Below are 25,969 nucleotides of genomic sequence, written 5' to 3' on the forward strand. Positions count from 1 at the left end.
TACAACAATACGTTCCATGGATTTGAAATTTAGATGAGATAATTATTTTTTTTACCAGTGAGTCCAGAGTTTCTATAAATCCCCCCTCTATTTTTCTTATGAAATATAGTCTTGGATTTCTAGGTCATAATCAGTATACTTTCAATGAATCAAAATGACACTAAAATGTAATTTTTAAAGAATCTTTTTTTTTTTACTTTATTCTCAAAGAAGTTCTATAATTTTAATTAGATTGCTTTTTAACACAGTGCTTCCATTTATAAGTATTCATAGTCAAATAGTGCTGGTTAATGTTTCTAAAAGCCAAGACAACAAACAAACAAGCGTAAAAGTATCTATTTCTATATGAATATAAGAAAACTCAATGATGTCACATGGAAAAGAGCATTATTTCTCTTCTGAAACCCAGGTTAAATGTAAAGGCCGAGATGAATCCTTCGGCTGCTGACCATTGAAGGAGAAGCCTGAATTATGCTCCCATGCTCTGCTACCACCCATTCAAATTAGAAATTATTATCACTGTAATCACTGGACCACCACAATCAAGGACAGCTGAGACCCACAAGTGCCCCTACTGAATTGTGCTTTGGTCTTCAAGTGTCAATTCGTATTGAAGGATTTGTAAAAAAAAAAAAAAAAATGCCATGAGACTTATTGTTCTTTTTTGTAAGATGTTATTAAGGATGTTTATTATCAGTGGCTTTCAGATTTGAGAATTTATTAGAATCAACTACATTGCTTTTAAACAATGCAGATTTCCAGGCCCACCTCAACCCTGTTCAATCTGAATCCCTAGGTAAGAAGCCAGAGCAGTCTATATTCCAAAACATCTTCTCAGGTTATCCTGATGCCTTTGGTAGAAATATATGAACCATGGCACTATGTCTTTCTTAAGGGGATCATGGAAGACAGTTCTGTTTCCAGTACCAGAGGCTCTGCCTCTGGAAAAACAGTATTTTTATTCCTTGGATACTGTAATTCATATAACTGTTGTGTTGGTCTCTTTGCATTGACTCATAGGGCCAAATATGGCTCCTTCTAGCAAAAGTGTAGGGAGGAAATTGTGATACTTTGAGTATTAACAACATCCCTATGTTCATCTTCTCTTTCTTACTCTCATTTCCTCCTTGTCTCAATTCCTTCACCAAATTTATTTTAATTAATTAGCTAGTTAATCACACTTATTTACTTTTTGACCATCCTCACCCATTTCTCTTACTCCTCACCCTCCACCTCTGGCAACCACTAATTTGTTCTCTGTATCTATGATCTTTTTGTTAAAGATTCCACATATAAGAGAGGTCATTTAGTATTTGTATTTCTCTGTCTGACATTTAATTTAGCATAATGCCCTCAAGGTCCATCTATGTTTTTGAAAATGGCAAGATTTCGTTATTTTTTATGGTCGACTAATATTCCATTATGTGTGTGTGTATGTATGTGTGTGTATGTATGTGTGTGTATAAACCACAATTTCTTTATTTCTCATCCATCAATAGCCATTTAAGTTGTTCCATATCTTGGCTATTGTAAATAGTTCTGCAATGAACATGTTGTTGTTTACTTGCTAAGTTGTGTCCGACTCTTTGCAACCACATAGACTGGAATCCGCCAATCTGTAGGATTCTCCAGGCAAGAATACTGGAATGGGTTGCCATTTCCCTCTCGAGGGGGGTCTTCCTGATCTGAGTCTCCTGTATTGGCAGGCATATTCTTTACCTCTGCATCACGAGGGATGACTGCAATGAACATGGGGTGCGTATATCTTTTTGAGGTAGTGTTTTAATTTTCTTCAAAGATTTGAAAGTGAAATTGATGGATCACATGGTATTTTTATTTTTTTCAGGAAAAATTGTTTACAATTTCACATTTTTTAAATTGCCTTTTTTTTTATATGTTGCTTTAAATCCTGTTGGGAAGAAAATGTGACATAAAAATAATAAGCACTATCTAAATATTTGTATAAACCTTGATAATTTTTTCTTCACTTGAGCTGGGATATTTGAATTTAGTGTTTCTTCAGACATGACTTAGCAATGAACAACACCAATAATTTTAAAAATACAGCTTTAAGAATGATACAGCAGAAATAACAACGTAAACATGGTTGAAGGTGATGCCACAACTGTCTTTTTAATCATCTTTTTGCACATTGTGGGGGTGTAGATTGAGTTGGGGGACATATCATTCCCTGTATCTTATTTCCATATAAGATGAATAGACACTCTTCTAAATTTTATTCAGAATAAAAGCAGCATAGAAGAAATACATCAGTGGTACATGTGAAAAAGAACTTGATTCCTCAACAAAATCAGTCCTAACAGGTCAGGAGTGGACCCTGTTTGTGCTCCACCTTAACTACATTCAAGTACATGTGCAAATAAGTTAGCCTGTGGAACACATTAATGAAACAAAAATGAAAACAAGCAACTGACAGAGCCAAGAAAATCATCTGTAGTCTTAGTCTGCATGAGATGGGGCCAAGTTGCTTTTGATCCAAGCTTGGTATTTCCGGGTTAATAGGATGTAGATTCCAGGTTTCTTGGCATCACCACATTTGCGACCTCCAGAAACTAAGGCATGAAAGGCACCTTTGCAGACCAAGGGGCCCCCTGAGTCACCCTGGAAAGAAGAAAACGGGCAGATATTTGGCAAGAAGATGTTGAACTTTTTGGACTATCAGCTGTTAATAACCATCAAATGATTATTATCTGGGTCATTGGTTTCTTTGTGTCCTACAGAGTGCCTGATACAGTCCCTGAGCAGTATAAATTCTCTGTGTCTCTCTCTCCATCCAGAACAATGGTTTTGTCCACTTGTCTCTCTGCCTCTCTTTGTCCATGTCCCTGTCTCGAAGACTTTGTACATGTATATGTCTTTTAGCAGTCACTGGGACTGTTGAGCTTTATTCATTAAGAAATGGGGAGACAAGGAAGTTTGAAATAATCCACTGAAATAAAAGAAATTTTTAAAATTAAGAATTTCATTTTGGTGCTCATGGGTTTGAAATCAAGTTGCTATTGAGGCTGACAGAAAAAAGCAATATATTAGAGTAAATGTCTTGGTAGTGGGCACTCTACCTTCTCTATTATTTTTTTCCCATTGTCATATGGTTGAACATGGGGCTCTGCACATACCCAACACTTAGTAAATGCTTGCCCAATGAACAGATTCTTGAGGACTCACTCTGACAACAAAACATGTAACAAAAATTCTGTCAAGGAAAGTGACAAGGTAATAGAGAAGGAAGCCTGGCTTTTCAGATAAGGAGCTGGGTTTTGAATCTAAAGAGCAGCCTTTGCCTCTGCTGCCATGCAGGTCCAAAAGTGCAGTACTTTGTGCTTGGTTGGCCCTGAAAATAGAGATTTGGAGGTGACAATCTTGGGGTATTACAGTCACACATGATCTTTGAGATCATCAGATCCTCCCCTTAAAAATGCTTAATATAGCATGATGTGAATATATTTTTCTAAAGTAATCCATCTGTGCTAGGTAGCCTTCATCACCTGTTAACATGGTGGTGATTTAGTCACTCAGCTGTGTCTGACTCTTTAAGACCCCATGGACTATAGCCCACCAGGTTTCTCTGTCCATGGGATTTCCCAGGCAAGAAAACTGGAGTGGGTTGCCATTTCCTTCTCCAGGGGATCTTACCGACCCAGGGATTAAACCTGATCTGCATTGCAGGAGGATTTTTTACCTACTGAGCCACCAGGGAAGTCCTTTTTTTTTTTATGACTCAAGAAACAAAGAATTTGAAAAACATGAATGTTGTTCTTTTAGTCAGTTAGCAGTCAACATTATTTATGAAACACAGAATATTGAATATACATTTGAGCTTTTTGCATTTGAATTTTATAAGACCTCTCTATTAATTAGTTTAGGGGCTTATCCTGTGGCTCAGCAGTAAAGAATTTGCCTGCAACGCAGGAGGTGCAGGAGACATGGGTTTGATCCTTGGGTCGGGAAGATCCCCTGGAGGAGGGCATAGTAACCCACTCTAGTATTCTTGCCTGGAGAGGCGCCTGGTGGGCTACAGTCCATAGAGTGGCAAAGAGTAGGACACCACTGAAGTGTGCACGCACATATTGATTAGTTTAAAGCTGGGGTGGGTCAGGGATTGAGGGATTATTTTCTAGTCACCACTTGTGACCTCAGGGTTGGTAGGCTTTCTAAGGAGGATAGTACACCTCAGAGGAAGCCTGTAAAAGTTATCAGATATAGTCCATTACCCTGATTAACAAACATTAATGAGTGCTAACCGTGTGTTTCACAAGTTCTGTGGCTTATTTGTAGTGGCAGATGAGAAAGCACAGTGGAGGCTGTGCAGGATTGGAGAGCACCTTTTCGGAGTTGTGATGCTGTGTTCGCCACACCTCTCCTCCTTGCTGCGAGTGTGCGGATAGAGCTTGACTATAGCTCAGCACCCTGAAATGCCTGTTTGAGTGAGGGATTCTTACCTGACAGGAATCCTTCTGGCCTCTGGCGTCTCCTGCACATAGCATGGTTCTAGTTATAATAGGGTTGTGGTTGTAATAATCTCGGCTGTTGCACATTTTTCGACTTATGACAGTGACAGTGACTTCTCGCAGGGTATCAGAAGGGTTTAAGCATTCTGGATCAGTGGCTCCCCAGCCAACAACCTGGCATTTTGTTCCAGCTTTAATATCAGTTTTAGCTCTTGGGTGGAGCAGTTGGACATGTTCGTTGAGTATTGCGGCTGTGTGAAGCTGACAGATTGAAAAGAGAGTAAATGATCTTTTGTCCCCAGTAGTATTTTGTGATTAGTCTGATCGATGTATGTGTGGTCCCTCTGTACTCTGAGGGCGTCCTTTTTCTTGAATCTACTTTGGTGGTAGCCCACAGCTGCATTTGTGGTTGTTGCTTTTCTGAACATGCTCTTCATTCCCTTTAGAGCTCAGTGATGCTCAGGGAGGAAGCTTACATAGAGCAGGAATTTTGCCCAGTCTCAAGCCAACTGGCCTTTGCTCTGCATTGGATGATTTTCTGTGGAATAACATCCATAGGTCATGACTTTGAGGGCTGGGCTCTTTCCTGCTGGATAGGACCCTTGAGTATGGTCTAGACTGAGTTTGAACTGGACTTGGTATGGTCTAGACTAAGTTGTAACTCACTTCTGTGTTCCTGAAGTCACTTGCTTGGCTCTGTTGTATAAGCGACTTGTACTTTTCATTTGCTAATGAGAAAAGCATTGGGAGAAAAAGCTTGCAGTGTGGATCCCTGCGCCTGTTGGGAGGTTCTCCTCCCACGAATGTGAACATCAGAGCTGTTTTTCCTTGTATAAACATAGCCCAGGCGTGTTTATGATATATTCTTTTTTCTTTCAAGGCATTAACTGGAGTACAATGAGCCCTAATAGAATATGTCACCACACATCACCTTGAACAGAGGGAGAATGCTAACAAAATGCTTTGTTAGATGATTTAACAACTGAACTGTGAGGTATAAGAATGTTGGAGAAATTGAAGGAACACAATGCTACATACCTTAACCAGCATAATGTCATTTGATTTAGGGTCTGTTGTAAATCCTGGGAATCGTATGAATTTTTTAATCTTAAATGTTTGCTTGGAGGCCTCATTCTTTGAGAGGGAGTGTGCTCCTAAAACCACTTTGGAAGACTGGCTTTTGGGAAACCTAAAAAAAGCGAAAAGAATAGACACACAGAATGGCTCCCCAATCTTCCAGTGGGGAGTAGAAATGGTGGAGAAACCATATGCATACAAGAATAAGGACCAGCTTCAAGGTAACTTGTGCAGGATTAGGTGGAGTGACAGAGGTCATGGGCCCAATAATGAAAGAATGAAAACAAGGGCCAAATCCATCAGCTAGTGCCATATGGTGGGAGGGAAAGAAGGAAAATCCTAAATGACCAAATTCAAGTTTATTCACCTTCCCAATATTAAATATTTTAATAACTAAAAGGAAAAGACTCAACTCTGGGCTTCCCTGGTGGCTCAGCAGTAAAGAATCTGCCTCCAATGCAGATTTGATTCTTTGGTGCGAAGATCCCCTGGAGAAGGAAATGGCAACCCACTCCAGTATTCTTGCCTGGGAAATCCATGGACGAAGGAGCCTGATGGGCTACAGTCCATGGGGTTGCAAAGAGTTGGACATAACTTAATGACTAAACAACAACAAAGTCAACTCTACACTTGCTAATCTGGTATGTCTAAATCTCATCTCAGGGCAATAGGGAGAATTAAGATCCATTCTCATATGTTCTGTCCACTCAATTGGAAAGATGATTCAGATAAGAAAGGAAAACTTTCCTCTAGGTGAAAAATCATCTGAAATTAAGGTACTTTAGAGTTAGTAGCCGTAGATAATTCCATGGTGGAGATTTAGAGGATAAAACTGGTGAGTCAGATGATGGAAACAATACTTTTGTTTTTTTTTTAAATCCCTGCTGCTGCTGCTGCTGCTAAGTCACTTCAGTTGTGTCCAACTCTGTGCGACCCCATAGACGGCAGCCCACCAGGCTCCCCCGTCCCTGGGATTCTCCATGCAAGAACACTGGAGTGGGTTGCCATTTCCTTCTCCAAAGCATGAAAGTGAAAAGTGAAAGAGAAGTCGCTCAGTCATGTCTGAACCGACTCTTGGCGACCCCCTGAACTGCAGCCCACCAGGCTCCTCCATCCATGGGATTTTCCAGGCAAGAGTACTGGAGTGGGGTGCCATTGCCTTCTCCAGTCATATACAATTATAGTATGCCAATGTTTCAAAAGTTGATCTGATTTATTGTATGTTGAGTAAAATTATATTCACATCATTATGAAAATAGAAAATTATTTTTGAGATTTCAACACCACCTTGGCGCTGTTTCCAGACTTCCCTGGTGGCTCAGATGGTAAAGAGTCTGCTTTCGATCTCTGGGTTGGGAAGATCCCCTGGAGAAGGAAATGGCAATCCACTTCAGTATTCTTGCCTGGGAAATCCCATGGACAGAGGAGCCTGGCAGCCTACAGTCCATGGGGTTGCAAAGAGTCAGACACGACTGGAGTGACTAACACTTTCACTACATTTTGGAACCACTTGCATTCTACAAAAATGTCCCATTTTTATGTGTGTTCTCAGGAAACACCCATCTTCGAATCCTTTTTTTAGAACAAGGAAGGTAATAAAAAAGAATTATATTTGTTTGCATTTGTAACTATTTCATTGTCATATGGAAAAGGGTCAGGGCAGATTACAATAAAAACACACATATCTGATAAACACACATATATGCTGTGCTGTGTTGTGCTTAGTTGCTCAATCATGTCCGACTGTCTGTGACCCCATGATGTAGCCTGCCATGGGGATTCTCCAGGCAAGAATACTGGCGTGGGTTGCCATGCTCTCCTCCAGGGGATCTTCCCAACTCAGGAATTGAACCCAAGTCTTCTGCATTGCAGGCAGATTCTTTATCAGCTGAGGTACCAGGGAAGCCCAAACACACATATATATAGACGAATAAAGATTAGCAAAAATTAAAAAGAGCACAGAAACATACAGAAAAAGGAAGAAAAGTTTGTTTCAGGTTTGGGGAACCAGTGCATGACTGTGCTTAAATGGGTTTGTATGGTAGGGCTCTGACTGCCGGGAATTAACACTTTGGGGTTTCCACCAAAAGAGTTTATTTTGGTTTATTTTGGGAATTTCAGCTCTATTTGTTGAAAAATTCGCCTGTTGCAAAATCAGGATGGGGATGAAATTCTCAAAGGATGTGGATTGGATTTCCTAGGATTGATTCAAACTCAGATTCAGTGTACCTGCTAAACCCAAAGCTGTGGAGGGGAAGGATAATATAAAATCCCTGGGGCTACTGATTAAATAGAAAAGACAGGTATGTACACAAATAACTAACATGGAAAGGCAGGGAGATAAGAATGTGGGATGTGGAAGATGAATCCTGACTAGGGGAAGGGGACAGAGAAAATGTCTGGTTTTCCTTCATCTTTTACCAATGTCCTTGATCCGTTAATGACTTTGAAGTGTTTTGTTTACTTTTTGTCTCCACTGGGACATGTGAATACCAAAAACAACCCAAGCAGACCATGAATGTTTTTTGAATTTTCCATTTCTAGATACAGTTCAACTGTAATCTGTACTACAAAGGTCAATATTTTCTGCCCACAGGATACCTGGAATTACCTGAGTCCCAGAATCCCACCTCCTTAGCTAAATTCAGGTTTGAATTCCCTTGGAGGAGAAGCAACAATACAGGCGTCTCATTTGCACAGCACAGTGTTTCCCTATGGGTGGTCTAAAGACCAGCTTCAGAATCATCTGGAGGTTTTTGGCTGCATGGCAACTTTATAAGCTCATGCCAAGTCCCTTCAAGCCTCTTACTTCCTCTGCCAATCTGCCTTGGCACTGAGCAGTGTTTCTGCTTCGACCCATTCCTCTGGGTTTGATAGTGAAGGTAGATTTCCTATTTTTTTGAGATCTTTTGCATAAGAGAGGAGGGAATGACCAGGCTGTCAGAGACGGGCTATTACGGTTTTATTCCATCAACATGACTGGATCATGAAATTTGTTCCTGAGTGATTGCCGTGGAAGGTACAAATACACAGATATTAATATAACATTGTTGTTGTTCAGTTGCTAAGTCATGTCCAACTCTGCCACCTCATTCATGGACTGAAGCACACCAGGCTCCTCTGTCCTCCACTGTCTGGAGTTTCCTCAGATTCATGTCCAATATAACATTATAACATTAGACAACATTTATTAAATTATTTTAGTGTGTCAGGTTTTGTGCTAAGCATTTTACATATTTTCCCTCATTTAAACCTCACCATGGCCCAGTGAGGGAGGTATGATGATCATCCCATTTTGCAGATGAGGAAATTGATGATCAGATACATTAACAAACTTGAGAAAGTCCCACTGATACTAAGCGGAGGCTCCAGGATGCAGTGAAATTAGGATTAAAGCTCTGTTGGTTTGAACCCAAGGTCTGAATTTGTAACCATTCTACTATGGGAGCCTTGAGAGATTTGCAATGGAATGAGGGCATGTGGAAGGGGTGGAGGTGGGGTTCTATCTATAATATTTGCTGGCTAAGCAGGTTATGCGGCGTCCCTTGTGGCTTAGCTGGTAAAGAATCCACCCACAATGCGGGAGACCTGGGTTTAATCTCCGGGTTGGGAAGATCCTCTGGAGAAGGGAAAGGCTACCCACTCCAGTATTCTGGCCTGTAGAATTCAATGGACCATAGTGGGGTCCATGGGGTCGCAAACAGTCGGAGTGACTTTCACTAAGCAGGTGACATGATGGGGCAAGTGTTCAGTGGGAGAAGGCATTGGAAGAGACTCAGGAAGACAATAGACATGACTTGGTGAGAGTTTTGCTTCTGATAAATTGAAATGCTGAAAATAAGATTATATAAGACACTTTTTTTTTTCTCTTTGCCAGTTTCCTTTTATCATCAGCGTGGCAACTAACAGAGGGGCCTAAGTGAAGAACTTAGTGCGGATGAGTAGTGAGAAGGGAACACCCCAGATCTGGCCTCCTTCATCGTTTTGCTGAGAGAGGGGTCTAGTGTTACTAAGCTATTCCCACAGGATACTTGGGAGTACATTTGTGGGAAGCCACCATTGAACTATTTCATAAATATTTTGGATTTCATAAAGTTTAATATTTTTCCAAGCACCAATATGCCTGCATTTTTACACCCAAGTGTCCTGTAGAGGAAATCTGAGCCACATATTCTGGAGTTCTTTTAAACTCCAGCCATTTAAAACAATATTTAGCAATGTTTTTTTTTTTTTAATTCCAAGATTCTCTTTTCCCCATTTTTCAATTTGTGAATGTATTTTTACTGAATCAAGTTCATTTGACAAAATTTAGAATTCAACTTAATAATACTATTTATCTTTGGGTAGTTGGCTATCCACGCCAGTATTCTTGCCTGGAGAATTCCATGGACAGAGAAGCCTGGTGGGCTACAGTTCATAGGGTTGCAAAGAGTTGGACATGACTGATTGACTAACACTCTCACTTTTCTCCTTTGGGTAGCCCTTTACGGCTTACAAAGGATGTCACATAATGTGCTTTTAGCTTAGCAAAAACCAAAAAACCCTTCTTCTCCAATTTATTTCCCTTTTTCCTATCCAGCATTTGTTCAGCCTTTATAATAAATCAAGCTCCATATCTGGGGAGGTGATAATTCATTTGAATGTGTAACCACAAGCATATCTGAAGTGTGCGTATTTGAAATCAAATGAACATTTATCGATGGTCAGCCTTTGCCTAACTGGTCCCCAGGGGACAAATGCCTTAGAAAGGACAGAAGTGATGTGGACCCAAGTGTTATTTCTGTGACAGCAAGAACCCCACTTAAATGAAGTAGCCATGTTAAGTCAGAAATTAGTGGCTTGCTATTTAGAAATAAAACAGAAGTTCACGCAGTTTGCAGGCTTCAAAATTTCTTGTTTGTCTTCAAATAGTCTCATTAAAATGGGGGCAACCAAACAAAATCCCCAAGATATGAAAGCAAGGTCAATCAGTTGTTTCCTTTAGGCATATAACTGATGCCTAGACGGTAAGTGATTGTGGCTAAGAGGTTCTTAGGTGTAGTGCTGCCGTGTTTGTAAGGAAAAGAGAAGGCTCATCTTTTCTTATTTTTTAGCTTATTCAGGCTAGAAAGATAAAGAAGAAATATACAAACAAAAAACAACTCCCCCAAACCAAAACAAGCAAATAAAATAACAAACACCAAAGTAGTTTTCTATTGCTTTTCTTTGATGATGTTTGCAGCATCCCAAGAAGGGTTTTGGATACTTTTAGCTGAAGTAGAAGACTCTGGACAGTCCCTTGGACTGCAAGGAGATCAAACCAGTCAATTCTACAGGAAATTAACCCTGAATATTCACTGGAGGGACTGACCCTGAAGCTGAAGCTCCCAGTACTTTGGCCACCTGATGCGAAGACCTGACTCATTGGAAAACACCCTGATACTGGGGAAGTTTGAAGGCACGAGGAGAAAGGGGCAGCAGAGGATGTGATGATTAGACAGCATCACTGACTCAATGGAAATGAGTTTGAGCAAACTCTGAAGCACAGAGAAGCCTGGAGTACTGCATTCCGTGGGACTGCAAAGAGTGGGACACAACTTAGCTACTGAACAACAGTGAGAGAATCCTAGAGTGAGAGGTTATAGTCTGTCTCTACAAATACTTTCATTTTTGGTATCCCAGAAAAATACTCACCTCCTCTTTTTCTGTGTAAATCATCTAAACTTTTTCTCTTTTTTCACCTAGGGCAACTGTTGCCCCTTATAGCTGTGATTCCTAAATTGTGAACTCAGGCCTCTGGGGTAGGCCTTGAGCAGGGGAGTTAAGGTTAGGGTCTAAAAGTCTATAAGCAAAGCCAATCTATTGCAACTTATCTGTTAAGTATTTTAAAATATTTAAATAGATAATATTTAATCCTCAAAACCCCATGAAGCAGTTATGTACTACAGTTATTATAACCCATTTTTAAAATAGGGTGCAAAGTCAGGATGTCTGATTTCCCCTAACCAGGTCAGGAACATTGCTGCTTCAGTTGTAACTGTTGCTGTGTTCCTCGGCATTACATGAAAGACTTGAATTTGTCTCTTAGGTTGTCTAGATCTCCCAGAAAAGTAGAACTTCGGGCAGAATCAAGGATGTGTGAGTCGGTAAAATCGGCTCCACCAATTCGCCAGTTATCACAGAAGCTAAGGGTAAATCACGGTGGTGCTAGTGATAAAGAACCCTCCCACCAATGCAGGAGACCGAAGAGGCGCAGGTTGGATCCCTGGGTCAGGAAGATCCCCTGGAGGAGGAAATGCCAACCCACGCCAGTATTCTTGCCTGGAGAGTCCCATGGTCAGAGAAGCCTGGCGGGCTACAGTCCATGGGATCACAAAGAGTTGGACGCGACTGAAGTGACTTAGCACGCACAAGGGTAGATTGAATTTTCTCCCGGGAGAGGTGAGCTTCTTTTCTAGGCAACTTGAGGGAACACAGCAAGTAATACTCACCAGAAGTGGCAGTGGGCTGCTGTGAGCACCCACTGAGGATGGATCAGCACTCCCCCACAGATGTGGTCGCCACCGTACTGCAGGGACGCCATAAATGGCCTGGAGTGAGGGGACACTTCTCTCCCTCCAATAATCTCCATGTTAAAACCTGCCAAAGAAAACCAAGAGTTAATGGAAGAGATCTAAGTGGATTATTTCTCTTAATTCTTTTGACAGTCATTATGTCATTTTCTAAGATTAAAAATCTTTCAGTCGCCTAATAGTGATCATAATTTTACTGATGAACAATTGCATGCTACATTATAGCTTATTGGGATCTACATGAATATAAACATTATTTTCATTTATAATGTGGTAACACAATCACTAGAAACTCATTGAATGCTGACAGGTGGTAGGTATAGGAGATACTTACAGTCTGGAGTCATGTAAGTCCCGGCTAGTAGGAAACATAGAAAAAAAGAAGAAAACTTAGTCATGTTAGTCGCTTAGATTTAAGAAGCCCAGATGAAATATTCTGACTGTATTGGAGACGGAAGAAGAGTCTGAAGGCGGAGTTTTGATTTTGCAAATTTAACCTTCTCACCACAGGTGTTTCGGAGGTAAAGTTTTTCACACCTAATGTTAAAGGTATGAATCAGTTTGGGGAGTTTCAGAATTATGCTTTTAGGACTTTTTGAAACAAGGTATGTGTGCCATAAAGATCTCATTTCCAGAGTTAACCATTTTCAGTATCTGTATAAGTACTCATGTTATAAATGGTGAGAGAATAAAAATTATCCAAACCATAAGAACTCAATGAAGTTGCAGACAGAGTTCAAAGATGTTCATTGCTCTAAAGTAATACTTACTATTTTTCCTGGCAGAAAATGGTGCCTATCATATTTAGTTTCTATTTTTCATTTGGACATAGATTTATTACATAGAGAGACATGGAACCTTGCACAGATCATGGTTGCCTTACAATAAGTCTTAGCTAAAGCCTGAATATCATCCAGAGAAACCCATATGTTTTGTAGCAAGCTTATTCCTAGACATGCCATTTTCTCTAAATGTGACCAAATTTGGTTAAATTTTAGTTACATTTTTGGGAGATTTCATAATGTTATTAAAGGGGAACATTGGCAACATATTTTAAAATTCTGAGTCTTTATTTTACTCATTTTCAATTGAAAATGACCATGTGTTTATCCAGGGTCTTAATAATAGTATCTTTTCAAAATCAAGGACTGCACTTTGTCACTCTCCCCAGGAACAGATGAAATGCATTGCCAGCCTTTCTATAGTACTTTCTCCTTTACTATAAAAGATATTAGCCTTAAGCTTCTATGAGATTCTGTCTGTGCTGGGTGCTGATCACTAGGGTAGATGTTATTAAATGAATACAGACAGACCGATTAGGCACCGCACAAGACCCCAAGCGCTTTCTAAAAACACTGATCAAAATTAATCTTTAATTAACAGATCTTATTTTCTTTCTTCTAAAATATTTGCATCCTATCTTTTATTTTTTTACAAAAATAAATTGAAATCCAGAGCTATTATTCTTGCCAGATTGCAAAAGACTCCTACTGAATTGTTTTCTAGCAAGACAGTAGGAATAACACTAATAACTATTATACTTGCATATTCTACATTAAATTTAACAAATGTCTTAAATCTTCCTAAAATTCTCTTTACATGGTCATTTATATGTTTTCATGTCTTATGTCTGTGTGGAAGGCAGGACAAACTATTATATATGTTACAGTTAAAGAAATTGACTCAAGAGAGGTTAAGTAATTTGCCTAAAGTTACACAGCATACACGCTGGATCAAATCAATTGCCTGATCTAAAATAAGTTGTGTATTAATAAATATACCACCTTGCACAAAATATGAGAAATATCCTGTTTGTACTTTATTAGGATGCAGCAACAGTAAAGCTCTCCTGCATAGAAAACAAGAAGAATGAACAAACCCAATGCAGAGTGGTGACTTCCTGTCTCATAGACCTGGTGAGAAAAGGAGAAGCCAGATTAAGAAAAGCCACAAACTTAATAAAGCAAACAGCCATACGCTCCTGTTACTTTTCAAGTCACCTTTGTCACTGTTGGTGTGCCTCGATGGAGCCCTCATTTTTTTGCCACTTTTGCAAGCTGTGGAGTGGACGTGATGATGCCAGCTCCTCACTCTATCACAATGATGTTGGGAACTTAAGCAAGATCAGGTGTGACATGTGGAAGTGATTTAACTATGAGGAAGAAATGAAGTGTGCAAAAGACAAAGCTTTATTCCTTCAGTTCTGGCGGAGTGGGGCATGGTTAAAAACATCTCTCAGCTGCATATTTCTGTGTAGCAAGGACTAGCATCCACATACATTTTTACAAATTGGTAGGCGTTTTCAACTCAGTTTCCAGGGAAGTGGCTGATATTAGTCTTGCTTTGTTGATAAAGACTTGATGGAAAGTACCAAGCTAGCAGGTGGCAGAGTTTGTTCTTAAACCCTTAGGTGCTGGCTCCAAGGCTACGTGTGGCTTTTAACCTGACCACATGCCTGCTGGGCTTTGAGAAGTTCTGTGGCTTAGATGCTCTAAGAGGCAAGCTGGCTGTGCAAAGGGAAAAAGGATTTAGCTGTATATACTGCAATTAGACATGGTGAGGTTTAATTTAATTGGGAGGACAGTCTCATAACTCTTGTAGCTGACCAGGAAAATTCTGAGATCATGTCGGTTTATAGTCAAGAGTTACTTGGTTTGGGCTTTAGACCGATGTGTGGGTCAATGGTATCATTTATTATAACATTCAGGATCCTGGATCTGAGAACAGTGGGCTGTGTAACATGATGAGCTCTGAGAGCTAATTTATTTCTGGGTGTTGGTTTTTGTTCTGTTGAGTCTGGTACGGCGAGAGCCATGTTTGCTTTGGATGGATTTTGCAGCAGCTGTGCTGGGCTGAGCAAGCGCGAGGCAGTGCTCTGTGCTGGACTAGTTCACTGGTTGGGGGCATTGAGCTTCTTCGCTGTGTTGTGTTCAGCTGTCCTTATTAGCTGCTCTTGGGGATGCTGATTTTGAGCTTGGGGTTTTTGTTTTCCTCCATCCCTCTTCTCTCTTGACACTTCTATGTTTTGAGAGACTCGTATAGAACAGCTGTCTAGAAACTCCAAAGGCCACACGTGGTTCTCTCCCATGGGCTTTTATCACTTCCTTAGCCACTCCCTCTAAAGCTTTGTCACTCAAAGCATGGCCCTCAGACCTGTACTGGTCTGTGACCTGTTTAGCATCCATCCCGGGCAAGAGGAAGACCGAAGTTGAGAGTCAGAGTTTAGAAGTTGTTACAGCCATTTACCTGACTCTATACTAATTTATTTTATTTCATGAAATGCAATATAATATCTGTCCAATCTAATCATAAACTAGGGCATGCATTTTATATGCCTTTAAAAATTTTAATTTTTCTACGTATTTCTATTGTATAGTCCACAATGAATTGAAATGAAAACCAAACAAATCATAAAACAAAATTCCAAAACACACCTGGTCTTCCCCCTGGGTAGTTTGAGAACTGCTCTGTAGACACAACTGCAAAGCAGGTTTCCTTCAAGCCCTCCCCATCTCTTCCCTTTTGGCCTCCTTCAGAAAGTTTTCCAACACCAAGATTTCCAAGACTCCCATGCCTATCCAATTTTCCCCTGCCCCAGGCATTCAAGCTCACGATTTGGCAGAATTCTACCGGGTCCTTCCTTTATGACCATCACTGCTGGGCCTTGGTTTCTGTCCAGTAATGACTTAGCTAGTCTGATAAATGCATCTGCTAACAATTATGATGAAACTATGGCAGTTTTGAAAATTGCAGTAGGGAGGGCTATTGGGGTGCTGTATGATGACATTATATCCGAAGGTCACAGAAGATAAATCCTACTTCAGATTACAGCCATTCCTCCCACGAGATTCTTTAAAATGGATGAGCTTGAGAATAATTGCAAAAGAGAACAAAGTATCCCTTGATTCAGACCTGGAGCTGTGGTCTTAATCTCAGTGCAGAGAAACTGGGTAAGCTGGATTGGAGTGTATGGAGTCCTGTCTTTTTCCTAAGCTGCTGCTGCTGCTAAGTCGCTTCAGTCGTGTCCGACTCTGTGCGACCCCATAGACGGCAGCCCACCAGATTCCCCCGTCCCTGGGATTCTCCAGGCAAGAACACTGGAGTGGGTTGCCATTTCCTTCTCCAGTGCATGAAAGTGAAAAGTGAAAGTGAAGTCCCTCAGTTGTGTCCGACTCTTAGCGACCCCATGGACTGCAGCCTATCAGGCTCCTCCGTCCGAATTGCTCTATTCTCTCCCCTGGGTGGAATGACGGTGGTGATGAAAGTAGGATAGAAGTAAATTTGTGTCATATTTCTCTGCCTTAGTCTTTAGTCAGAACATGTTACATACTAATTATCTTCCTTTGTTAAATATGTTTCCTAGTCACCATTGAGTTAAGGAACAGGATAGTCCTTTAACTTCTTTCTCATTTACTCTTCTCCAAATCAACTCTGAAATAACGGCAGTGGATAGGAAGTACAGTGGGTGAGTATAGGATCTTGGCATAAGGAATAACCACATAAGAACAGCTTGAGAATTTGGCAAATGGGGACTTCCCAGTGCACTTGGAGCTGACTGCCTGGGCAGACACTGTCCTTATCTCAATCTTTTCTCCAGGCCTCAAGCTGCCCTTTTGTGATAACTCTTCTTTTTCTTTTCTTCTTCAGGGTGGCCTTTGATGTTCATTTTCACTGAGTTGAAAGGTTATGAGAGGCAAAGTCCCACATGGGGTGGTCCTGTGATATCACTGGATATTGAAAATCTTCAAGACCTGTAGGAACACTGGTCTTGAAGAAAGGAATGGAGGACTTGGATGACCCTGGTGAAGCTTTAGGGAAAAAAATGGGTCAATATGTAGTCAAATGAAAGATGTCAGGAAAAGAACTCGATGACAGAGACCAGAATAAATGTGAAAGCAGGAAGGAAAAGGAAGGAAATAAACAAATATTGTAGAGGAAAGAAGGAAGCAGTCAATGGAGGAAAGGAGGTCTTACAATGAAACACTTCCATTTATATTTGAACATCTCAGATGCTGTGATATGAGACGTGAACATCTCATATTTTTATAATAGAAATAGATCTGTTAAAATGAGTACTCTTATCATATTGAAAGCAATTCAGTTGTTTAAACAAATCATAAAGTCAAGTCAAAGTAGGTAAAATAGTAAGTATTTCAGTGGAGATGATCGGATTCATTAATAAGGGATTCATTCATTAACACAATAAATGCCATGGCCAAACTGAAACTCAATAAATCAATTGATTCTGTATTCCTTAATTTTTCACTGACTGAATTCAAGTAGAAACTCACACAGTTGTGTGTTAAAAATACTTTTTCCAAAGATGAATGATTAACCAAACAACACACACACACACACACACACACACACACACACACACACACACACACTTGCACATCCCTCCTGCCCCACACCACTGATCCTTAAATACCTATCCTATCTTTATCACAAATAAATTCCAGGTGAATCAGAGATTTTTCTATGAAAAAAAATATTATGAACATTAAGTGAAATGATAAGTTAAAAATAAGACTTGAGAGAGGAAAGCATAAAATAAATCACCAATACATTAGAGTCTGTAAAATACTTTGGTAAAGCAAAAACCACCATAGGCAATATCCAAAGGCATATGAGAAAACATTTCCCCCAAAGATGATATCTTTAATATATGAAGAGCTCTTACAGATCCATCAAAGAAGATAAGAGTAATAATAAATAAACTTGAAGGATAAATCAGTATAAGTATAAACAAAATAATGCTTTAAATACATCTCCTCACTAACAACCTAGCATATAAATAATATTTAAAAAAATCTTGGTGATTACAGAATAAAAATAAAGCACATTTCATGTTTGTGCAAGTCAATAAGTTTGATGTACTAATGACAAAACTATAGCAAGTACTGATAAAAAGACTACTAAGCTGAGAAGATATAAATCAGCAAAAGCATAATCTACTAAAACTAAATTCTCATTGTTGGCTGACAAGTCAGTGGATGGGTTTTAACAACAATGTAATGATTGCGATCTTTCTTTTAATCTTGAACTTTGTCAATCCTCTTTCTTTTGAATGAACAACTTCCTTAGTTCACCTCTACTTTTCTCTAAAGTCCAAAACACATACTTCCTATTCTCGTCTGAATTTCTAATCACTGGCCTTCTTGCAATTTAGCCACATCTACTAGCTTTCTTTTGGACATGTCTGATCTCTTTCCAGTCTGAACAAGATAGTCATGTTAACAAGGCCCACCTATTGTGTATCCCCTGGCAGTCCAGTGGTTAGGGCCTTTCATGGATCACAGCCTTGTCATGGCAAAGGGGCTTTCATACAATTGTGCTCATTTTACGTGCTAGTAAGGTTATGCTCATAATCCTTTAAGCTTTAAGGATTCAGCAGTATGTGAACCGAGAACTTCCAGATGTACAAGCTGGGTTTAGAAAAGCACAGGAACCAGAGATCAAATTGCCAACATTTGTTGGATCATAGAGAAAGCAAGGGAGTTCCAGAAAAACATCTGCTTCTACTTCATTGACTACACTAAAGCCTTTGACTGTGTGGATCACAACAAACTGGAAAATTCTTCAAAAGATGGGAATACCAGACCACCTTACCTGAGAAACCTAAATGCAGGTGAAGAAGCAACAGTTAGAACCAGACATAAAACAACTGACTGGTTCAAAATTGTGAAAAGATTACGTCAAGGCTGTGTATTGTCACTCTGCTTATTTAACATGTGAAATACCAGGCTGGATGAATCATAAGCTAGAGTCAAGATTGCCAGGAGAAATATCAACAACCTCAGATATGCAGATGACACCACTCTAAGGACAGAAAGTGAAGAACTAAGGAGCCTCTTGTTGAGGGTGAAAGAAGAGAGTAGAAAAGCTGGCTTAAAACTCAACATTCAAAAAACAGATCATGGCATTGGTTCCTATCACTTCATGGCAAATAGAAGGGGGAAAAGTGGAAGAAGTGACAGATTTTATTTTCTTGGTCTCCAAAATCACTGCACACAGTGACTGCAGCTGTGAAATTAAAAGACACTTGCTCTTAAAAAAAAAAAGCTATGACAAGCCTAGACAGTGTTTTAAAAAACAGAGGCATCACTTTGCTGACAAAGGTCATTATAATCATTGTCCTCAGTTGCTCAGTTGCCTCAGACTCTTCGAGGCCCCATTAACTGTTGCAGCCATGAAATTAAAAGATGCTTACTCCTTGGAAGAAAAGTTATGACCAACCTAGATAGCATATTGAAAAGCAGAGACATTACTTTGCCAACAAAGGTCCGTCTAGTCAAGGCTATGGTTTTTCCAGTAGTCATGTATGGATGTGAGAGTTGAACTGTGAAGAAAGCTGAGAGCCGAAGAACAGATGCTTTTGAACTGTGGTGTTGGAGAAGACTCTTGAGGGTCCCTTGGACTGCAAGGAGATCCAACCACTCCATTCTGAAGGAGATCAGCCCTGGGATTTCTTTGGACGGAATGATGCTGAAGCTTAAACTCCAGTACTTTGGCCACCTCATGTGAAGAGTTGACTCATTGGAAAAGACTTTGATGCTGGGAGGGATTGGGGGCAGGAGGAGAAGGGGATGACAGAGGATGAGATGGCTGGATGGCATCACTGACTCGATGGATGTGAGTCTGAGTGAACTCCGGGAGTTGGTGATAGACAGGGAGGCCTGGAGTGCTGCGATTCATGGGTCGCAAAGAGTCAGACATGACTGAGTGACTGAACTGAACTGACTGTTGCCCTCCAGGCTCCTCCACCCTTGGAGCTGGTGGGCTAGCCCACTAGGGTCCTGTGATTTTGTGCAGCAGAACTCTTTAAGTAGACTCTGAGCAAGCAAACAGGAAGTTAGATGTGGGGTTGAATAGTTCCACAGCAGAAGGTTAAGGATAGATAACTAGTTGATAGATAAACTGTGTTTTGTTTGTTTTTGGTTACACCCAGCGGCATGTGGGATTTTAGTTCCTGGACCAGGTATTGAACCCATGACCCCATGCAGAAGAAGCATGGAGTCCTAAACCCTGGTTGCTATTGTTCAGTTGCTAAGTCCTGTCTGACTCTTTGCAACCCCATGGACTGCAGCACACCCGGCTCCTCTGTCCTCCACTATCTCTTGGAGTTTGCTCAAACACATGTCCACGGAGGTGGTGATGCTATTAACCTTCTCATCCTCTGCCACCCCCTTCTCTTTTTGCCTTCAATCTTTCCCAGCATCAGGGTCTTTTCCAATGAGTCAGCTCTTTGCATTGACTGGTTTGATTTCCCTTGCAGTCCAAGGGACTCACAATGATGAAATAAAAATTACATAAAATGGAGTCTAAATTAAGATTTTCATTGTTTTGTTGCTGTTCTGTGGCTCATTGTCTTCATCAACAAAATTATAACATTGGGAAGCTTCTTTTTGTTTTCTCTTGTATTCAAGATAGCAACCATATTTCATTGTAAGTGATTTGATGCCAATAGTTGAATCAGTCTGTCTTTTAATTTAGTATTTCCTCCAGACATTCTTTGAACATGTGTCAACAGGAAAGAACGTGTTTCAAAGTTCTCTTCTGCCCATTTCTCCCTTAATAAACAAAATGAAGTTTGAAAATATGTCTTTTTAGTTCTGTTTATGCTTTATAAAATTTGACAAAACCCAGAATTATCAGAACTGGCCAAGTTCACATTCTGAAGCAGGTAAAACTGACCATGGGGAGCCTTTCATTTCCACTCTCAGAATTCCTACTTCTCTTAATAGTCTTTATCTGCAAGGATTTCTTGTTAGCAAATACCCACAAATACCTGATAGCTCAAGAATATTTTAAGATGTTGCTACTTTATAGTATATTCTCATTTTCTTTAATGTTTCTTAAATTAAAAAAAAAAAAACCTCTAAATATTCAGAGGAAGCATCTCTAATGATGAGCTATCAGGGTGGTAGAGAATATTCCTTGTCACATCACATAGGCATCACCTACTCTAAGAATGACTTTTTTGTTGCTGTGTTTTGCATATTGTTGAGTAATTGAGAAGCTGGGCGTTCCTGAACTGCTGCTGCCAGCGGATGTTTAAAACTGTCACACTACAAGTGCTAAGGCACATGTGTTTCTGCCCAATGTATTTGAGTAGGTTGTGTGGGAGGTGGACAGAGAAATCTTCTAAACTTTAGACTTCAATCAGAGTGATTTACTCGCTTAAATATCCCTATGAGGGGGCAAAGAACACAAAAAGGGCGAGGACTGCAGGAACAGTGTGGACTTCCGGTTTACAGACGCAGCAACACACACACAGACACAGACACACATGCACAGAAGCCATTTCCAGGTACTACGGACTAAGGGTATAGGAAGCTGGGCAAGTGGGTAGCCTGCTATTAAGGAAGAAGGTCCTTCTCTGAGTGATGCTTCCCTTGTGTTCTTAGCTGCCAGATACCTGCTGTAGGAATAAAGTCTCATGGTATTAGAAGTCTCAAAAATGCGACAGGATCCAACCCAGCAAGTTGCAGCCCCAGCTGACTGCATGCAAAGAGATGGACCCGAATCAAAGCCAAGGCTGCTTGTTGTGGGATATAAATCAAAGGGCAAGGTGTTCTAGATGATGCATGCTAAGTTGCTTCCATCTTGTCTGACTCTTTGCACCCCATGGACTATAGCCCGCCAGGCTCCTCTGTCCATGGGGTTCTCCAGACAAGAATACTGGAGTGGGTTGCCATTCCTTTCTCCAGGGGATCTTCCCGACCCAGGGATCGAACCAGTGTCTCTTGTATCTTCTGCATGGGCAGGTGGGTGGATTCTTTACCTCTAGTGCCAACTGAGAAGCTTTCAATGATTTATAGTTCAGGGAAGAAGGAAAACTTTCCTAGTAGACCTGTCAGCTTTCCCTCCCAGACATCAAGAACACTCTTTACTGTTCATTCTTTAGGTTTTTTTCTTGCAATGTTGTTTTGTGAAAGCGTCAGGAGAGATTCAGAGAGAAAAGAGACTAGCGATGAGAAAGGTTGTGTGCATCCAAATGGCCAAACCTCTTGAGGGAAAGGGTCAGAAAAATTGATGCAAAATCTCTGGGTCAAAACCCAACATATGCGAAACCTGTATTTTATTTAGAAATAATTTTCTGGGGGGAAATCTCTTCATTCTCAAGTTTTAAAGTAGTAATAATAACCATTGGCAACAGTTGGCATCTTGAACTATATTTTAAACTTATTAAATAAAGGTTACTCTTCCAATGGGAAAACAGGGAATAAGAGAAGTAGGCGGCCTGTATTTTGCCAAGTGTGTCAGAGCAAAGCCAAGACTCCATAGCAATTTAGCAATGAAGGATTAGTCCCTGCTGAAATTCACTTTATAGACCATGAATCAAGTCCTGGACACAAAACAAGATCAACACAGAACGTACACAGAATGGTCATCAGCATGTGGATAATGCAAGTAAAGAGACAAGGGACAATCCAGGCACGTCTACTATGGGAGCTTTCTGTTTTATCCAATTCATTAGTGAATGCAAGGTTTTTACCTGAACTGTCACCAGGAATAGTACTTCAGTATTTATATATGTTTATATATGTGTGTGTTTTTAAAGGGAACTGCTTAGTAAACTTGATATAATTAGACAGATCCTTTTATACAGTCCTGAGGCAAAGAGGTAGCCAGGCAGGGTTACTTACTCACAGGGCAGAAGAAAACCCACCTGAGTTAGAAGCCATAATTCTAGTACCATAATATACTCCTTTCAGAATGTTGTTTCTTCAAAGTGTGTGGTTGGGCTACAAGTGTTAGAATCACAGGATGTTATGGCTGAAAGATACCGGTTTCAATCACATCCTGTCAGGAAACAGAATCTGACTCAGGTGATTCAATGGGTCTTCCCTGGTGGTTCGGATGGTAAAGAATCTGCTGCAGTGCAGGAGACCCGGGTTTGATCCCTGGATGGGGAAGAGCCCCTGGAGAAGGGAATGGCTACCTACTCCAGTATTCTTGCCTGGACAATTCCAGGGACAGAGGAGCCTTGCAGGCTACAGTCCTTGGGGTCAAAAAGCGCCAGACAGGACTGAACTATTGACACGGTCATAGGTGATTCAAATGAAGAGACTTCAGTGAAGGGATGACTCACAGAAGCGGGCAGGGTGAAGGTTCTGGTGGCCCCCAGGGACATGCGGGCTGCCGCTGCTGCTCCCAACAGCCCAACAAGAGCTGAGCTCTGGAGAGGGGGCCTAACAGGAACTGCAGGTGTGATGGGATTCAGCCTCCAACACAGATGCAGGCTAGAGCAGGAAAGGAAGAGGGAGGAAATGCCATGGCCTCTTTCTCCTGCTGTGATCCTCTGTAGGTGTCTCCCGGAGGCCAAACCCAGCCAGAAGTCAAAGGGCAAGGGAGCCTGGGTGATGGCAAGGGCAGGAAAAAGGCAGAGGTTGAATCTGGGGTGAGTGGGATGAGTGGCAACAAACCACATGCGTGCATACTAAGTCACTTCAGTTGTGTCTGATTCCGTGCAATCCTATGGACTGCAGCCCGCCAGGCTCCTCTGTCTATGGGATTTTCCAGGCAAGAATACTGGACTGGATTGCCATGCCCTCCTCCAGGGCATCTTCCCAACCCAGGGATTGAACCCACAGTTCTTACATCTCCTGCATTGGCAGGCAGGTTTTTTACCACTAGCACCACCTGGGAAGCCCAAAAAACCACATCAGTTCAGGTCAGTCACTCAGTTGTGTCTGACTCTTCATGACCCATGGACTGTAGCAAGCCAGGCTTCTCTGTCCATCACCAGCTTCCAGAGCTTGCTCAAACTCATGTCCATTAAGTTGGTGATACCATCCAACCATCTCATCCTCTGTCATCTTTCTCCTCCCGCCTTCAATCTTTCCCAGCATCAGGGTCTTTTCCAATGAGTCAGCTTTTTGTATCAGGCGGCCAAAGAATTGGAGTGTCAGCTTCAGCATCAGTCCTTCCAACAAATATTCAAGACTGATTTCCTTTAGGATGGACTGGTTTGATCTCCTGGCAGTCCAAGGGACTCTTAGGAGTCTTCTCCAACACTGCAGTTCAAAAGCATCAATTCTTTGGTGCTCAGTTTTCTTTTTTTAAAATTTAACAGGTTTATTTATAATTGTTATAAAGTTGAACTGCTGAAACTTGCTCACTGAAGCATTTTGACTCTCATTGATGCTTTATGTCCCTGCATTTATATTAAAAATTCACACAGAAATGAAAATGGAAAAACTGCCAATACCTGATTTCTGTCCCCTATTTTCCAATTGCAATCATATACTTAGGTAGCTTTTGACCCCAATGGGAAAAAAATATCTAATATCTAACGTTCAGTACTACCAATAACAGGAGGAAGAGAATTTTTTTTTTTTAAGAATGAAATGTTTCCCATCATAGTGGATGCTTAAGCTCGTTCTCCATGTATGCGGCGTGCTAGCTGGATGTCTTTTGGCATAATTGTTACACGTTTGGCATGGATAGCACACAGTTGGTGTCTTCAAAAAGGCCAACCAGATAGGCCTCACTTGCCTCCTGCAAAGCATCAATAGCTGCACTCTGGAAGCGCAGATCTGTTTTGAAGTCGTGAGCAATTTCCCACACCAGACGCTGGATGGGAAGTTTGAGAATGAGAAGTTCAGTGGACTTCTGATAACATCTAATTTCACGGAGTGCCACAGTACCAGGCCTGTAACGATGAGGTTTCTTCACCCCTCCAGTAGAGGGCGCACTCTTGCGAGCGGCTTTTGTAGCGAGATGCTTCCTCGGTGCTTTACCACCGGTCGCTTTGCGGGCAGTCTGCTTTGTACGAGCCATGGTATAGAGACCTCCTTATTTACCCCGCTTGTCCTTCGGCTGGAGCTCGGCGAGCTAGAGGCAGCTGCCGTTGGAGAGCGACTGTGGCTGGTGCTCAGTTTTCTTTACGGTCCAACTCTCACATCCATGCATGACTGCTGGAAAAACCATAGCTTTGACTAGATGGACTTTTGTCAGCAAAGTAATGTCTCTGCTTTTTAATATGCTCTCTAGGTTTGTCATAGCTTTTCTTCCAAGCAGCAAGCATCTTTTAATTTCATTAAGCAGAAAAACATCTACTTCGGCTTCATTGACTATGCTAAAGCCTTTGACTGTGTGGACCACAACAAACTGGAAAATTCTTAAACAGATGGGAATACCAGACCACCTTACCTGCCTCCCGAGAAATCTGGATGCAGGTCAAGAAGCAACAGTTTGAACCAGACATGGAACAACAGACTGTTTCCAAATCGGGAAAGGAGTACCTCAAGGCTGCATATTGTCACCCTGCTTATTTGACTTATTTGCAGAGTACATCATGCAAAATGCTGGGCTGGATGAAGCACAAACTGAAATCAAGGTTGCTGGGAGAAATATCAATAACCTCAGATATGCAGATGACACCACCCTTATGGCAGAAAGCAAAGAGGAACTAAAGAGACTCTTGATGAAAGTGAAAGAGGAGAGTGAAAAAGCTGGCTTAAAACTCAACATTCAAAAAATGAGGATCATGGCATCTGGTCCCATCACTTCATGGCAAATTGATGGGGGAAACAATGGAAGCAGTGAGAGACTTTATTTCTTGGGCTCGAAAATCACTGCTTATGGTGACTGCAGCCATGAAATTAAAAGATGCTTGCTCCTTGGAAGAAAACGCCACATAGTACCCAGAAATCTGTCCTTTGAGCTCTTATGGGACACTTGAACTCTTTCTTTGGCCCTAGACAGGGCCCAGGTGGGCAGCATGTGTAGTAGGCATGTGCTGAATAAAGTAGCATACACTTGCTAGAGATAAGAGATCATTCATTAGAGGTGAGCAGCCTGGCCTCCCCAGGGAAGAGGTGGCCTCTCTCCATGGAAACCTGGTGCGCCAGTGCTTTTGGC

At 41.1% G+C, this 25,969-nt stretch overlaps 1 protein-coding gene and 1 pseudogene across 1 annotated transcript; both read right to left on the bottom strand.

The window, feature by feature from the left end:
* GZMK (granzyme K) lies at nt 2,108-12,555 on the bottom strand. Its single transcript, XM_013972766.2, has 5 exons — nt 12,432-12,555; nt 12,017-12,164; nt 5,508-5,658; nt 4,461-4,730; nt 2,108-2,622 (listed from the first exon to the last, which is right to left on the bottom strand). The coding sequence occupies exons 1-5, from the start codon at nt 12,493-12,495 to the stop codon at nt 2,461-2,463; spliced, it is 795 nt and encodes a 264-aa protein (XP_013828220.1). The 5' UTR covers nt 12,496-12,555; the 3' UTR covers nt 2,108-2,460.
* Nucleotides 24,445-24,906, bottom strand: LOC102185040 (annotated as a pseudogene).

This window comes from Capra hircus, chromosome 20 (genome assembly GCF_001704415.2).
Source record: "Capra hircus breed San Clemente chromosome 20, ASM170441v1, whole genome shotgun sequence".
NCBI classification, from domain to species: Eukaryota; Metazoa; Chordata; class Mammalia; order Artiodactyla; family Bovidae; genus Capra; species Capra hircus.

Excerpts from the sequence above, each read along its gene's own strand:
- GZMK (XM_013972766.2), bottom strand. The coding sequence starts at position 12,495 with ATGACTAAGTTTTCTTCTTTTTTTCTATGTTTCCTACTAGCCGGGACT. Across the intron at positions 4,731-5,507 it reads ATGACATTATGCTGGTTAAG|CTTCACACAGCCGCAATACT; the intron begins GTATGTAGCATT and ends TCAATCTGTCAG. Across the intron at positions 2,623-4,460 it reads GCCAGAAGGATTCCTGTCAG|GGTGACTCAGGGGGCCCCTT; the intron begins GTAAGAATCCCT and ends TCTTCTTTCCAG.